This window comes from Opisthocomus hoazin, chromosome 4 (genome assembly GCF_030867145.1).
Source record: "Opisthocomus hoazin isolate bOpiHoa1 chromosome 4, bOpiHoa1.hap1, whole genome shotgun sequence".
Classification (NCBI taxonomy): Eukaryota; Metazoa; Chordata; class Aves; order Opisthocomiformes; family Opisthocomidae; genus Opisthocomus; species Opisthocomus hoazin.
The window spans coordinates 46691089-46707132 of record NC_134417.1 but is presented as its reverse complement, the minus strand read 5'-3'; the positions used below and the strand labels follow the sequence as shown (position 1 = coordinate 46707132).

The following is a 16044-nucleotide window of genomic DNA, read 5'->3' as shown; positions in this document are numbered from 1 at the left end:
TTCACATTGTTGCCCTTCTGAACACTGCAAATTGTGTTACTGATGTGTAACTGCTAAGAAACAAGCAGCAAGTCAGAAATAATACATTGCTGAAACCAGTAACATTGCAATGTGTAGTCAACAGTGTGAATGCTTTTCTTGGACAAAATCCCAAAGGTGACATTCTTAATCACCCTTCATGTTTCTGTCCACAGTGTACGAGAAGGTAGGGTGGAGCATACACTTGCAAGAGATTTAGTCCCAGGTGATACAGTCTGTCTGTCAGTTGGAGACAGAGTTCCGGCTGATCTACGGTTATTTGAGGTATGTACCTAATATTACTTTAATATTTAATAACTTTTATTTTTGTAGGACAGAGGGGAAGAGAAGATAACCATTCAATACAGAAGTGCAATAAGTGTTATTGTTTGGAATTCACAACTATTTTGATGGAAATTTTGAAATAATTAGTTTCCCAATGTAATTGTGCATTCTTAATAATATATGTAGTTTCTTATTGTAGGACATGAGAGTAAAGAATTTTCCAATTTTTTGTAGTAATGCATTTTTGAAAATTTTAGTTGAGTACTTTTTCCTCAGTGTTAAACAAGTTGTAAAATTATTGTTTTCAGTCTGAATTACAAGATATTTTGGCAGCTGATTGCGGGGGATTTCGAGTCTTCATTTGCATTAATCTTTAGGTTATGGTTTCAGTGTACTCTGATAATGGAGTACTTAAAAAATATTGCGAAGCTGTGCTGGTGTAATCTTTTCCTCTGACATTTTTTCGTCAGTGTGCTGTTATCTTCTAGTTTACTAAATATTTGATTTGTAATATTAGCACTGGTGGAAGTACTTGAGTTGAAGCAATAGCACTGTAATAGTACTTGCAGGTTATCTAAAAATAAAATGGAGTGTATATATATTCATCTTGCTTATTTTGATGGTTTTGGCTGAATAATGTCATGTTACTTTTCTGTCAGATTGGGCATCTTCAGGTTGCACAGTGTCTGGGCTGCCTATCATGTTGAAGTAATTTCTGGGTATGATGAGCTGTGTATCCAGTATATCCACAGCTGACACTGGATTAATCAGTGCTTATTTCATAGACAAAGCCTAAATGAGCTAGTTTCTGAGACAGGTTTGTGGTGCTCTTGAGAAGTTTGTCTGGATTATCAGTTGTTAGCCCCTGCAATATGGTTGGTACTTGAATGGGTTTGCTTTTGTGACTGCAAATGCTTTCTCCTTCCTTCAGCAATTGTATGGTCTCTGCATTAGTATGAAACTGCTGTTGCAGCAGCATCTACTGTCTTGCTCATAAGCTGATAGCATGCTATGATAGCAACATTCTTGGACCTTTTACGAAGAAAAGCAGAAAGGAAATTCAAAAGTTTCTCAGCAGACTGTAGCCCTACATCAGATGAAAATTTGTGCTATCTTTGTCCCAACTGTTCTTGGAGACCATTTGAAAATAAGAGTATGTCATCTTACTTTCATCTTGTCTCTACTGGGCATTGTTATGGGGTGGTGGGTTTTAAAAAAAATTAAAGGGGGATTGTCTTTTCAGATAGAGCTAGACGTCTCCAGAATATTCTAATTGGTGCTGTCCTAGATAATTGTAGAAATGGTAATTAGACACTGTTTACTTTCTGAAGCCTTGCATATATGTGAGAAGTTTCTTTGCTCGTGTAATCTTACGAGGGCAATCTTGTTTGCCAATAGACCTTTTCTGGCCTCAGTTTTCTGTATATTAGTGAGTGGTCCATGAAGTTTTATGACAATCTTCTCTAAAGCCAGAATATTGCATCAAGAACTACCATACCTGTAACAGTGTGGGCTTTGAACACAGTTCCTTTTGCTAGTGATGGTAAACGTTTCAGAGCTCATGGCTAAGTCTGAACCATAGCAAAGTGGCATCTTCATCCTGTTTCAGCTTGGAGTCTGAGGAATATATCACAAATACAAGATTACTGTAATACTTTCTGGAGTTAATCATTCTTTATGTCTTTGATTTGAAAGATTCATTGCAGTGTTTGACGAGTGTCCCTTTTCCTTTATTGATACAGCATCGATCTTTTAAAAATGGGTACTACACTGGTAACTATTTGAGAGGGATATTGCAGGAATTAGAGGGATTTGACTGATCAGTAAGCACTTTAGTAAAGGTACTATTGTCTTCTAACATTGACTCAATTATCTTTGATATAGCAGCCTGTATTCATTTTTGTCCAGCTAGAAGTGGAGTGTGTCCAGTTATCATGCCACTTAAAAACCAAAACCAAGCAAACAAAAAAACCCAACCCCAACCCGAATTTTGGAGTGATCTGCTGTAGTGTGGTGGTACCGAGTGCAATGTGACTGATTCTTACTTACTCTTTGTAAGTGATATCCTTGGAAAGAGTTTGGGCAGTTGAGTTTTATTATGCATCCTTTAACGCTTTTTTTCTTGAGAAAGGTTATCTTGAAATTTAGTAGTATGGACACCAGTAGTGGCTTTATGCTTTTTATCAATGCAAAGTAATTTCACTTAAATTTTGTGAATGGGATTTTATGATTCAGGCTTTGACTCTTTTCAAGAGTCCTTAAAGGCAGTAGATTGATACATAAGAATTGATGTCAGTTGAGGAAAGACTTTTTCTTCACTTTATATTTTGATAAGTTATTTTTTGTTTTGGATTTTATTTATAGAACACAAACTTTGTTCTTCATCTGTCAGCTGATTAAAACAGAATAATTGATTTATGCCTTCTCTAACTGCCCTCACATGCTACCAAAAATCCCACAAAAGTGAAACCTGAAACAAAACGGCAGCTTCTGTTCCTCTAGTCTACTTGACTGTTGCTTGAAGAGCATTTTCCTGATAGAGACTTTGTGAACAAAATACGCTGCATAAAATATGCTTTTTGCCAGCGGTTTCTTAATGGACCATGATCGGAGGAAGTGGACAGAGGAAGAGTTGAGAGGATAATATATATGTGCACTTGCATTCCAGTTTAATTATTTTGTTTGGTGACAGAAAGCATCACAGCTGCAACCTCTTGAATGTTTTATAGAAAAACAATCATGAACATAGAATTATGAGTAAGCTTTGACTCCTCAAAGTGAGAGCTTGTTGCATTACTGCAATGTTCTGTAGGAGTGTTTGTTGCTTTGTTGAGCCGTAGTATGGTTGATACTGACATGGCTTCTTACCTTATGAACAAATTGGATGTATTTTTAACGGTCAAAATTGGGAAACTTCTGTTAACACTTCCAACTACTTACAAAAGGTTGTCGTGCTTTTTACCTAGTCCATGTATTTTGTTTTCAAAGGCTGTGGACCTTTCTATTGATGAATCCAGTCTCACGGGTGAGACAGCTCCTTGCTCTAAATCTACAGCTCCTCAGCCAGCAGCAACCAATGGAGATCTTACTTCTAGGAGCAATATTGCTTTCATGGGAACGTTGGTCAGATGCGGAAAAGCAAAGGTAAAATCATTATTAATAGAGAAAAATGTTTTCCATGTTTCAACTATTTGAAGGTAGTTCTTATTTTTAAAGGTCACCTATCAGTTGAGAAATGTACTTTAATGACTGCATATATTTGAGTTTTCGAAACAATAGAAATGGCACAGAAGAAGAAATATTTACTGGAAGCATGGAAGACATTACTGTGATACACTGCAGAGCTTTTCTCATTGGTGCTTTTTCAGACACTGGTTTAAAAAGGAAAACTAATCGAAGCTAGGAGAGCTGAAATTTATAGGGAGTGGATGATGTGAAACTCTTCTTGTCTACGATGTGGTATTTTGCTTTTAGAACAACATTCATGTTTTTGAAAACCTGTAACTGAAAATACAGTTTTGGCTAGTGTTAGGGATTTGAGTTTTTTTACTGGTAGTTACTAAATACTTCAGCAGTGCACAGAATAACAGTTTGTTTTAGGGGAAAAATGTTTTTTGGCAGAAATATTTCCTACTTGTGCAAAGAATTAATTTTATAAACAAAGTTAACATTGTAGCACACTAAGGGCTACACAGTCAGAGCTGTCAAGAGCAACCACTAACATTAAAATGAAACTTCAGATTTGAATTGGCTTTATTTTTGGTTTTTTTTTAGGGGATAGTTATTGGAACAGGAGAAAACTCTGAATTTGGGGAGGTTTTCAAAATGATGCAGGCAGAAGAGGTAAGAGTGAATACTTAGAAGCAAAGATGTATATTTTGTAAGTGTACATTTCATTCATTAAGACTTTGAATTTATTCCATAGGAACTTAGCTAAACTTAATTACATTGCTTTTAATATTTGTCTTTCCTCTAGCAAAACAAATCTTAGCTCTTGAACATGAAAGTAGTAATTGAATTCAGTGCAACAAAATATCCGTAGCTGACCTAAAAATAGTAACTGTGAAAATAAATTCTGAATGTGTAGTGGAACAAATCTCACTGCGGTTTGTGGAAGTGTATATTTTTCAAGTGGAACTACATTTGTGTGAGAGGGATTTGTATGACAGATTTGTGCCCTGCGAGCACAGGACTATGTTTTTCCCTTGATTAGCAGTGTATTTTGGGGTTACGCATGTGTTTTGTGCTGCTTCTGTCATCTCCACCTTAACCTTTTATAAGGTCGGTTTGTCTCTTGTATGCCAAACTGCCCCAGTGATTTTTGTTTATTGCAGTACACTGATCCACATAGGAATTCTGAGTCTTGAGTGCTTTGTGAATCTAGGGCCTTGTGGCTTCTTCTCTGGCTGCCTGACCAATGTAGGATCATAAGGACACAATCTGTCTCCAGCTGTCAGGACATGATCAGGCATAGTATAGGCAGCGTTTTTTCTTCCAGATACATACATTTCTGAAATCTGCCAAAACAGAGCAACTAAGGGCATTAAATGTTTCAGCCAGGAGTGCATCACCGACCTCCTGTTAGCTGCAGTGCCTTACTACACCTTTCAAGGGAATACTGCTGTCCAGTCACCAAAGTGGAGTCCACTTTAATACACGTGAGGAAAATATCATCATCTGTTCAGTAGTATTTAGTTTGCATTGTAACAAGTTAAGTATTAATGCAAGAAACCCATGTGTGAGCATTCTACACCAACAACATTCTGAAATACCAGAGTATCATAGGGTGATTTTTTATGTTTGTATTACAGTAATCTCATTTGTAAAAGTAAATTTTGAAGGTAAGAGTGAATCAAACTTGATACCAGCTTTCTCGGATAGAGTGTATGCAATTTTTCATAACTTGTTGAACAAAGATGATTTTACAATGACCTGTCTTCCTTTTTTGCCAGCCTTTCCATAGTGTAATTCACCATATATTACTATTAAAAACCCAAAACTTACTGGCATCCAATGTGAAAATCTACTTTCCTATTTGGTTTTTTTCTTCCTTTCGTTTTTAATTTAAAATTTTTGCTTCATGTCCCCTCCTTTTTTCTATATACTTTTTTTGGCAATAGATTGTCTGAACATTTCCGTAGTTTTCTATTTGGCTAAACTGAATTTTCTGCAGATGATGAACAAATTCCTTTTGAGATATAATTGGCTTTCCAGAGCTCTAATACCTCTGTCTTGAAAAGTCATTTTTAGTCTTGTGATCAAGAACTTTTTGGTCTTGGAAGAAGTGTAGTGGCTTAGTCAGCATGATTTTTTAATTTTTTTTTTTTTAAATCTTTGATATGTCCTTTTGTATTAGATTTGCTGTAGACATCACAAAACTACCAAATAATATTTCTAATGAATTTTTCATTGCATTGAAGTGTTCTTGAATCTTCTTGAATTCTACAGAAGAATGAAAGAGTGTAGTCTGTTTTCACAAAGTAAATGTATGGAAACACAGGGTGTAACCACATCTTACTCACTGACAGTGTCTTGAAATTTGCACATCTGAAGTACTGTGGGATACAGTTCATACTTTTTAACCTGTGTCTGTTAACTGCTGCATTTTTACTGTTCATCAAGGCTCCAAAGACACCTCTGCAGAAGAGCATGGATCTCTTGGGAAAACAGCTTTCCTTGTATTCCTTTGGTATAATAGGTAAGAGCATTTATGTAAAAAAATTACAAATTATGATGTAACCGAAACTAACATGTAGGCTTGGGGAAATGGAAGGGCTTAATCTCTCTCTTTTTAAATATTTTGACTCCTTGTTTTGTTGGTCATGTTGAGTTCATGCCACTAATCATGTGAAGATTACTAAGGCAACATGATTTTCATCATAATGCTGTTTACGTGCTTCTTCCTGCAAACATACTTTTCTGACTTAATTTTTGTCCTGTAAATGCTTCCTTTTAAATTGCAGTGTGTCTTGTATTCTGATTCAAGGTGTACATAAGTGAGTACCTCACTGCTGCTGTGATGGGGCAACTAGAGTGGCAGAAACTTTCTTCACCTTTGCCATACTAATGGAATCATGCTCTGACAGTGAAAGAAATAATCGTTTTTTATAGGCAGCACAATGATAAGCTTGGGTTTGGCTATCTTAGGTCGTCTTTTCCCCATGAGGCTGCGGTAGATACTGGTTTTATATTTATCCTGATGATTATTTTATTTATAGGAGTTATTATGCTGGTTGGCTGGTTGCAAGGAAAGCATATACTCGATATGTTCACAATTGGTGTGAGGTAAGATTTTTGCTTTTAAATAGTGTAGATCGTGCATTACAGCAAGTGTCTGAAAGCTAGTGATGAATAGTATAATATGCTTGCACACAGACTCTGCTTTTAAGTTCACGTAAGTAATTAAAAATGAAAATAAACTTTTGCTGTAAAAAAGCCATTTCATACTAATTTTTAATGATATGGTATGTTCCTGTCACTCTCTCAAACTGTGCATTTCTATGGTGATTTCTGAGTGTCTTGCAGAACATCTGCAAACAGACGATACAGTTGTACAGTTTGAATTTCTGTCACTGAGTAAATAAAGAAAAATGCAATTTTGTAGGTGGCATCAGACAAAGTGAAGTTACTACAAGCCTTGTGTCATTTAGTTCATTAGCTCATTTTCTGTCATGCTGTGGAAATTTAATCCCAGGGTATTGCCTGCTGAGAATAACACTGAATTTAGATGATCTAATGCTGTGCCCTTAGAAAAGTTGCTGAGTTGCTAATTACACAGACAGTGTGTGAGGTAGAAATGTTTCTTCAAACAGCAGGATCAGACTCTGGAGATTTACCCTTTGAGGGCAGGGGGAAGCACTAGGACCTGCATCTTTGAGCATTGTGTAATGAGTTACTGTGATCTTGTTTACACTGCCATCAGTGTTTTTTTTTTTTTTAAATGACCTTCTGTGCCATTCCAGCACTTAGCTTGCTGCCACATCGTGATCTGGAAGTAACAGCCGTGGATTAGTGGTCACTTGAAGTTGTGGTGTTTCCCAGTTCTGTTTAGTGCTGATTACACTTATTCTTCACAAGCTGGGCTGCTTTGCACAGTCCTAATTAGTGCTTTGTACAGAAAAAATGATACATAATTGATTTCTTCCTCCTCCCAACTTTTCTTCATACTTCTGCATAAGTGATGAGTAGAAATGTCAAACTTAACTGCATTTTGTTACTGTCTTCAGTGTATCTTACAATGAATGGTATACAAATAGGATCGTGTCGCAGCTGCTTCCTTTGCCTTTTCACCTCAGTGAACAGACTGCTACAGAAACCATTTTCTGAAGTGTAAATACATCATTGCTATGTACTCATGTATGATGTTCTAAGACCAGATTTGTGTATTTCATTACAGTTTGGCTGTAGCTGCAATCCCTGAAGGACTCCCAATTGTGGTAACAGTGACATTGGCTCTTGGTGTGATGAGAATGGTGAAGAAACGAGCTATTGTAAAAAAACTGCCTATTGTTGAAACTTTAGGTATGACTAGATTAACTTAGACATAGTATTTTGATACAAATTTTAGGAAATCAACATAAATACTGATGACTAATAGAATAAAGCAGGTATTCTTATTTTGCTAGCAATGTAGTGGTAGTGGTATCTTAACACATTTCTAAACTGAATGCAATTTACCCAGTTACAATTCAGATATATATGCTTGTGGGCCCTCTAACTACTTTTTTTTATTTAACTGGAATAAACAGTCTTTCAGTTAATAGCATGCCACATTAGCAATGCTCTAAACTTCATAAGTGATTGAATGTATGGAGTACTCTTTGTACTTGTTTGCTGTGAGATGTTCTTTTTAAAAAAGACTTGTAAAATGGTTTTTGAACTAAATTTTTATGTAAATTTGGGAATGATATTGCCAGTTGGAAATAAATCCTAATTTGAATATTAAAAAAAGCTTTGTAATCATAATATACCTTCAGGATGTTATGCTGCTCATACTAAAACTTAAAATAATTTAAAAATACTAAAGCTTAAAAACATTCTCAATGCAGTTTTGGTCATGAAACGTAAAGCACGGGACATAAAAAATAAATAGAACTAGTAAGTTAAATTAGTCTGCTGCGTTTGAATTTCTTTTGCATTTGAAGACTGGAAATACTTTTCCAGTGCCTCTAGCAGAATCTCGGTAGTGTTGCAAGGTTTTTTGTTGCTTTTGCAATTCCTGCTGTTGTGTCCAAAAATATCAAGATACTGCAATAGTCTGTCAAAATACTATTTTCCTGAGTTAAAAAGGCATATACAAATTTCACATTTCTTGAATCTTTTCAACCTTATTAAAATTTGAAGCTTTAGTAGTAAGTCATGCTTGTGTGACATGTGTTGTGGCTAGTGTTAGACAGACATTGCGCTTTTTGATAAAGAAGAATGACTGCTGTAAAGCAGGCTCTTAGCTCTCTTCTCACCAGGAGTCACAACTGGGATTTCAGTAATGTCGTTTGAGATACAGTGGAATAAAATAAAGAAGAGGTAGTGAATGGAAGCGTTTCAGATGAGTTGTGAATTTGGGATTTTAGTTAGATTTTTTTTTTTATTTATTGGACAAACTTGCCAAGAACTCTGTACAGCTGTTCATTGATAGTTAAAAATTAGCTGTCTGTGAAAAAACAAAATGAGATTTAACAAAGACAGCTGCAGTATTTGTAGAAATTTGCCTGTCTTGAATACTTTTGATCTAGTTACATTGTTCTGAACAGACATTGTCTTACAAATGTTAATTGGCTATTTCAGGTTGTTGCAATGTAATTTGTTCGGATAAAACTGGAACTCTGACAAAAAATGAAATGACTGTTACTCATATTTTTACTTCAGATGGGCAGCATGCAGAGGTATGTAGTGAGTCTGTTACACTTTAATTTTCCTTTTTACTTTGTTGTGTGCATCAGCTGAAACATGCTTGAGTATACTGCAGGTGAAGCATCAAAGTGTAAATCTGTTGCACCAAACTCCCATTCCTCAACTTCCAGTTAATTCTGTTGTTCAGTGCATTGAGTATTGCAGACTTTGAGCTGTGTTATCTAAGCCTTCTCTGGTTACAGAAGAATTTTTTCTATAATATGTTAAGGTCTTAAATCACTTGATCGATGTAGGTGACAGTAAAGGACAGATGCTGAGATACAGTACAAAGGTTGAGAGATCGTGTTTTTCTTCAGTATAGAAAGTAGAGGCTATTTTGCTGTTGCAGGTGTATATAAATAAAATTTGCATGTTAACAAGTATTTAAAATAGGGATATCCAGCTTGTGGCTAAAAATGATTTCTTGTATGAACCCTTCATACCGAGTATATACTATCATTCTTGCTTTTTCCTAATGGGTGGAGTTGGAAGTAGGAGCAGGACATGACAGTGGTGGTTGAGGTTGGGGAGTTGCTGCAAAGACTGAAGTAAATGCACAAAACAGCAGCAACAGCAGCAAGGTGTGGAACTAGCTGCGGTTTCATGGGAGTGTGTTAAGCAAGTTCTTAAATTCTCAAGCTATTCTTATCTTGGGTTTTTTTCCACATTACTGTTAACAGAGGGTATTGTTGTTGACTTTTGTAAGCATAAATACTGGCATTCTTAATTATTCTTCCTTGTTGTTTTACCTATGGTTGCTTATATATCCTGATATTTACTTTTCTATTAGAATTCTATAGGAATACTGTAATTGCTTTTTCTTTACTACTAGCATGCTTTGTTTACATCTGGGTCGAATCAGCTCCTTTTTCCTAATTGAAAGAGAACTTGAAATGGCTGTGAATATATTAGCTGTTAATGCTGTAGACATCAAGACTTTTTTAGGATCCTAGTGGGATGCCTGGTTTTTATGCACGAAAAATACCATGTTACTGTTTTTAACAACTCTCTGAGGTCTCAGCTGAGAGGCTCTTCAACTATGATTTTTTTTTTTTTTTTTTTTCTTCTTTCTGGATGAAAGTAGGACTCAGCTCTGTACTTCCATTCCCCTGCAGGGGGTATGCATTATTAACCAGAATAAAGATGAATAGGACGAAAAAAATAAGAAAGCAATAGAAAGAAACAAAAAAAAGAAAGCATGCCTAGTACTGTAAGGAAACAACATATGCTGCATTTATTTATGCTAAGGAATAAAATTGACACTTTTTTAAAAAAGTTAGTGTCTAATATATTTCATTGAACTCACTTGCCCTCAGTTTTTATTCCTTAATCTCTAGTACCTGCTACATTAGAAGCTGAGTAGGAGAATCCATTCACGCTGAGTAAAATCGTTCTCTATGAATGGCCTTTTTCAGTTTTTCTGTAGTTTATAGTAAAAAGCTGAGATTAAAACAGTTTATGAAGCTGGTGAACATTGTGTTACATGCAGCCTTTGGCTGTTTGTCTTGCAGGTTACTGGAGTAGGTTATAACAGGTTTGGAGAAGTGGTGCTCGATGGTGAAGTTATTCATGGTTACAACAACCCATCCATTAGCAAAATTGTTGAGGTAAGATCTTGGCACAGAGGTGACTTTTAGTTGATGATGTAGCACAAGAGCTTTGTATGGCATTTACTTTGTGTTCCGTTTTCTCCTCTTCCACATCTTTTAGGCTGGTTGTGTGTGCAATGATGCTTTGATTAGAAACAACACCTTAATGGGGAAGCCAACAGAAGGGGCTTTAATTGCACTTGCTATGAAGGTGCGTACCATATGGTGCTTTTTGAATTCCTGGCAGGTGGGAAGTGTTGTAGAAATAAGTTGTTCTGGTGGTGTGTTGTTTTTTTTTTTTCTCATTATCCTTTCCTTTGGGTCTCCTAGATTTGTATTGCAACTGCTCATCTCCTATGTTTCTTATCTGTTGGAAATATTCGGGCATTCTGAAAGATGAGAGAAAATTATTTTGAACTGAAGTAAAATCTTTATTTTCATCTTTTTTCACTTAGTGCTGTCTTTTTACTTGCCACACGCTAATTTACCTGCTGAATATTGATTGTGCTGTCTCTTTCCTAGTTCTCATCAGAAGCAGTAAGAAGTTGATAGCTGATGTATTGATGGCTGCAGCATTTGTAGTGCCCTTTAAGTGTGGGGCACAGGTAGTTTGAATTGTGTGGACACTGTGATTAAATGTTTTGGGTTTTTTTATAATGCTGTGACACACCCATTACAGCTACTGAGAAATACGGCAAGGCAACTTAGCCCTTGATTTTTTTTTCTGTGATGGTGAATAAACTCAAAAAACATTGAAAGATGAATGCATTACAGTCTGTCTGTGTGTAATTGAGGCCCGAGATGTATCTGTGGTCTTGCTGAGACTCATTCCAAGTCTCCAGTCTTTGACTGGAGAGGACTAGAGTGATGTTATTTTGGCAAGACAGCATAGAAACTGAGAACAGGATTCTTTTCACATCTGTTCCTGGAAAAGGAGGTAGCGAAGGAGTTGTGAAGCTCTGTAAGCACTAAGAATGGCTGCAGCTTCTTCATCTTTAATCAGCACTTTCTCTTGGCCTTGGTTAAAGGCAAATGGAATGCTGCGAGTTGCATCACGGAGGGGGAGAGAGCAGCATTTGAAATGAAATGCATTTTGTCTGGAGTCTTTGTGGTTAGCTTCGGATTAAATGTTTGGGTGATTCTGATCACTAAAAAGAAGTCATTTCACGCTGGATCATTCAAACTTAAAATCAGTGACTTGCCTTCTCCAGACTTTACCACAGTCTTGTGTTAGAATTTTTGTAGACCGTCCTAGCAGAAAATTTACATAGAAGGTATTTAAAAAAAAAAAAAGCATTGGGGCGATAGACGTGTTTTGTCAAACCAAGAGCTACATTGCTAGCCATTGCAAGACTTCTGTTTGTCCATGCTCATAAGCTACAAAGTATTTCAAGATCCTTGGATCAAAAATAGTATATAGTGTTAAATGGTTTGAATGACACTGAAGCTTGATAGAAGCTTCTAGGTTCTTTCAGTGCTAGTTTGTCCAAAGTTTGTCTGAACTGAAACAGTGTGCTCAGAAACAACTTTGGAGATTAAACTGTTTTTTAACTAAGTGATGATTGTTAACTAAGATGTCTCGACAGTCACCGAATTGCATCGCTGTTTGAAAAGAACAGGTCCTGACATTGTGGTCGTACTTCTGTTTTGTACAGATGGGTTTAGATGGAGTCCAGGAAGACTACATAAGGAAGGCTGAATATCCCTTCAGTTCAGAACAAAAATGGATGGCTGTTAAATGTGTTCACAGAACGCAGCAGGTGAACTTCAGTCACTGTTTCCTTGTCCACCGGCTCTGTAGAACCAGCATCTAACTTGTTTAATATCCTTTCCTCCACGATTTACTGAGTCTGTGTTTTGGTATCAGCATTTTTAAGATTCTTGAAAAACTGGTAACAGTTTTAAAGGGAGCGTAGATTATTTGAAGGCTGAGAAAATGCAGTGGGTTTAGAAATTTAGCGCTGTATTAGTTAAGCCTGTCAGAAAGATTGAGGTAACTTGACTCCTGTGCATAAATGCCTTCACAGGGAGAAAACAGACATGAAAAAAGAGCTTTTTAGTTCAATAGGAGAGAAGATGAGAATCAGTGATTGGAAATTGAGCTGAGGAAGCAGTTCTTAATGGGAAAGAGGGGAAGGGGTGAGTTGATTTAGCATTGGAATTAAGCATTCAAGGTAGGTGATGGATTCTCAGTCCCTTGATACCATCAAGGCTAGATGGCTATCTGGAAAATATTAGAGTTGTTAGGCATGGTACAAGGATGCAGGTGATGTTTAATGACCTGTGCAGCTGGTCAGATGATGAGCTAAAGGTCGTTCATGTCTAATGTTCTGTGTAGGTTTAATTTCTGTCCCTTGCATGGCCTCTTATGTCTATAAAGTGTGACCCACAGTGTCTAATGCGTATGATGTCTGCTGAAATGAGATATCGATTATTGGCTTGCCTCTTTTGACATTACCACTCTTGAACGTACACAGTATAAAGATACTCAGAACAGGTTTTTAAGTTTAGAAGTGTAACTTTGATTTGCAGTACGTTCTGAAGACTAAGAAAAGTACAGATATGCCAATTACATGTGCATGTGTATGTACTTGTGTGTATATTTATATATATATGTATGTGTATATATACATATATATACACATGTGCACACAACAGTTCTTTTCCCTTTTAGGACAAACCTGAAGTTTGCTTCATGAAAGGTGCTTATGAACAAGTCATTAGGTACTGTACATCATATAACTGTAAGGGGCAGACCCTACCTCTTGTTCAGCAACAGAGAGACCAATACCAGCAAGAGAAGACATCTATGGGCTCTGCAGGACTTAGGGGTAAGGCTGTTTCGGTGTCTCAAAATTAACCGTTTTTTAAGAAATGGCACTGCTTATTGTTTAAAAAAAAAACTAAGAACAACCGAAAACACTAAGAATTTTTTTAAAAGTTTTTCTTTGAAATAGAGGAGTGGAAAAACAGGTGCTGTTGCCTTAGGCCTGTATAATAATGGAAAGCATGAGAAAAGGCACTGCTGGTTCCTGTCGTCTCTTGCATGTGACTGTAACTGAACAGTACATTGCTACCTAATAGCTTCCATATCTCATTATAGATGTCTGTGGATTTTTTAAAATGTGAATGTGTTTATTTTTCTATTACTTTGGCTCTTGGCACCTTTGTGAGTTAGGCTTGCACAACTGATTGCAGGTCAGAAGATGCCCTTAGAATTACCTTTTCTGTTAACTAGCTATGTAGAATTTCAAAATGTAACTGAAAGTATGTTTCACAAGATGATTGATAGGAGGTGACTGTGGGCAAGCATGTGTAAACATGTATAAACATCGCTGGCTTTCTTTGGCCTCTGTAAGGAGACCAAGCTCTAGGCTGTTAAGCCTATCCACAGCTCTGTTTTTTTTTAGTACTGTGTGGCTCAGGAAATTCCTAGGATGCAAATTATTAGAAACTGGGAGGATGTGTTGGGAGTGGTATCTTTTTGTGCTGTTTTCTTTGGACAATCATTCTTTGTGTGTGCTTCAGACCATTGTCAAATAAAAAAATCTGGGGTAATGTTTCGAATAAAGTGAATTTGCTTTTCCTATATAACTTTAATGTCATTTAAATTATTTGAAATAAGATTCCTACTGTAAGAGGCATTCCAGAAAATATTCAGCAGGTACTCAATGAAATCTGTCTCTCTAAAAGAAAAAAAACAAAGCAGAAAATAAAAATACATTAACTGAGCCTCCCTTTCATTCTCTTGCATAGAAGACCATGCATGTACAGAGAAACCACAAAGCTAGATGCTGTTCTCTTTCCACACAGTGAAGGTATAAATGCTTTCGTCTGAGAAGAAATAGGAAAGTTATCTTTAAAACCTGGAATACACATGTTTGGTAAAAAGACTACTCTTCAGAAGAAAGGAATATACCTAAGTAGGCTAATCTAAATACTCAAGATAACAGAGATTTATTTTTTTAAACTTTGGTAGCAAATTGAAGTTCCTGCCCTTTGCTTTATGCTAGCCTACCAGTTTAAAACAGTTGTTTTAAATGCTGAAGTAGATGTTAACTTCGGTTCTTATTTTATTTTCTTTGTCTCCTAAAAGTTCTGGCCTTAGCTTCTGGTCCAGAGTTAGGACAACTGACTTTTTTGGGGCTTGTGGGAATAATCGATCCTCCACGGATGGGTGTAAAAGAAGCTGTTAGTACACTGATCACATCAGGAGTTGCAATAAAAATGATTACTGGAGATTCACAGGAGACTGCAGTTGCCATTGGTATGAATAGTCCACTTCCTTTCTTTTTTCACTTGTTTTCTGTTTTGGCAGTGCCTAGCTAATTGTTCTGAAGCCATGGGTATTAAGTCTTTAATATTTGTGAGTTCTGTATATTGGTTAACTTACGGCACAGTGGAATTAGGAGGAACCTCCCCACCCCCCAAAAAAGCCCCAACACCCTAGCCTAGAGTGATATTCTGGTTTCAGCTTAATCTCTAGTTTTTCTAATTTAGTTAATGTATGACTTTTGCTGTTTGAGATTATGTATTTTCTTACTGTGTTATAACATACGCTTGATTTCTGATTCTTATTCTTACACTCACGGCACCACCCTCCCTACCCTCAGCTTTGGATGCCTGTCTTACACCAATAGGGAGAAACTAAAATAGCCAGTGACAATGAGTATTTAGGATGGATATGGCACTTCAGTACTGTGTAAGATAGTTTTGTCTATGTAACTTAAGTTTGAAGTTTTAACTAGTACTACTACTACTAAATATTTAAAAACATTACTTAATTTCTTTGTACAAGATAATAATACATGAAAGTACAAGCACTTTAGCCAGAATATGAATTCTCTGCATATGGAATGATGAACAAAAAGTTGGATGTGCATATAAAAAGTACACCACCAAACTAGCAGTACTTTCTCAGAGTTTATTTTCTTTGTCTCCCCCATGTCATTTTCCATTTTCTGTCTTGTTATTTTTGAACTGTGAATTATTTGGAGAGGACTGAGCTCTTGTGTTTATATGGCACCTGACACAATGAAGTACAGACATTTAGACCTAAAAAGTCTAAGGAAATAAATACCTGATTAGAATCGACTTTGTAGCATGTGTTTGTTAGAGTTGAGATAACTTACTCCAGTATACTGAATCAATAAGATGTTAGGATGTTCTGCTCTAGGCATTTCAAAGCTAAAATGCTACACAAAATAGGTTTTAAAAACAAAATTGGGTACTTAATGTTTTAAAAGGGTAAATTATTATAATA

At 36.3% G+C, this 16044-nt stretch overlaps 1 protein-coding gene across 6 annotated transcripts in view; it reads left to right on the top strand.

The window, feature by feature from the left end:
- ATP2C1 (ATPase secretory pathway Ca2+ transporting 1) overlaps positions 1 to 16044 on the top strand; it is a 74838-nt gene that overhangs the window by 47462 nt on the left and 11332 nt on the right. For all 6 annotated transcript variants that reach the window (XM_075418884.1, XM_075418888.1, XM_075418887.1 and 3 more), the window contains 12 exons: positions 195 to 303; positions 3292 to 3447; positions 4078 to 4146; positions 5926 to 6001; positions 6522 to 6588; positions 7700 to 7824; positions 9088 to 9185; positions 10704 to 10799; positions 10903 to 10992; positions 12437 to 12541; positions 13456 to 13612; positions 14878 to 15048. In XM_075418884.1, the coding sequence (XP_075274999.1) occupies positions 195 to 303; positions 3292 to 3447; positions 4078 to 4146; positions 5926 to 6001; positions 6522 to 6588; positions 7700 to 7824; positions 9088 to 9185; positions 10704 to 10799; positions 10903 to 10992; positions 12437 to 12541; positions 13456 to 13612; positions 14878 to 15048 (1319 nt within the window). The remainder of the gene's footprint in view (positions 1 to 194; positions 304 to 3291; positions 3448 to 4077; positions 4147 to 5925; positions 6002 to 6521; positions 6589 to 7699; positions 7825 to 9087; positions 9186 to 10703; positions 10800 to 10902; positions 10993 to 12436; positions 12542 to 13455; positions 13613 to 14877; positions 15049 to 16044) is intronic.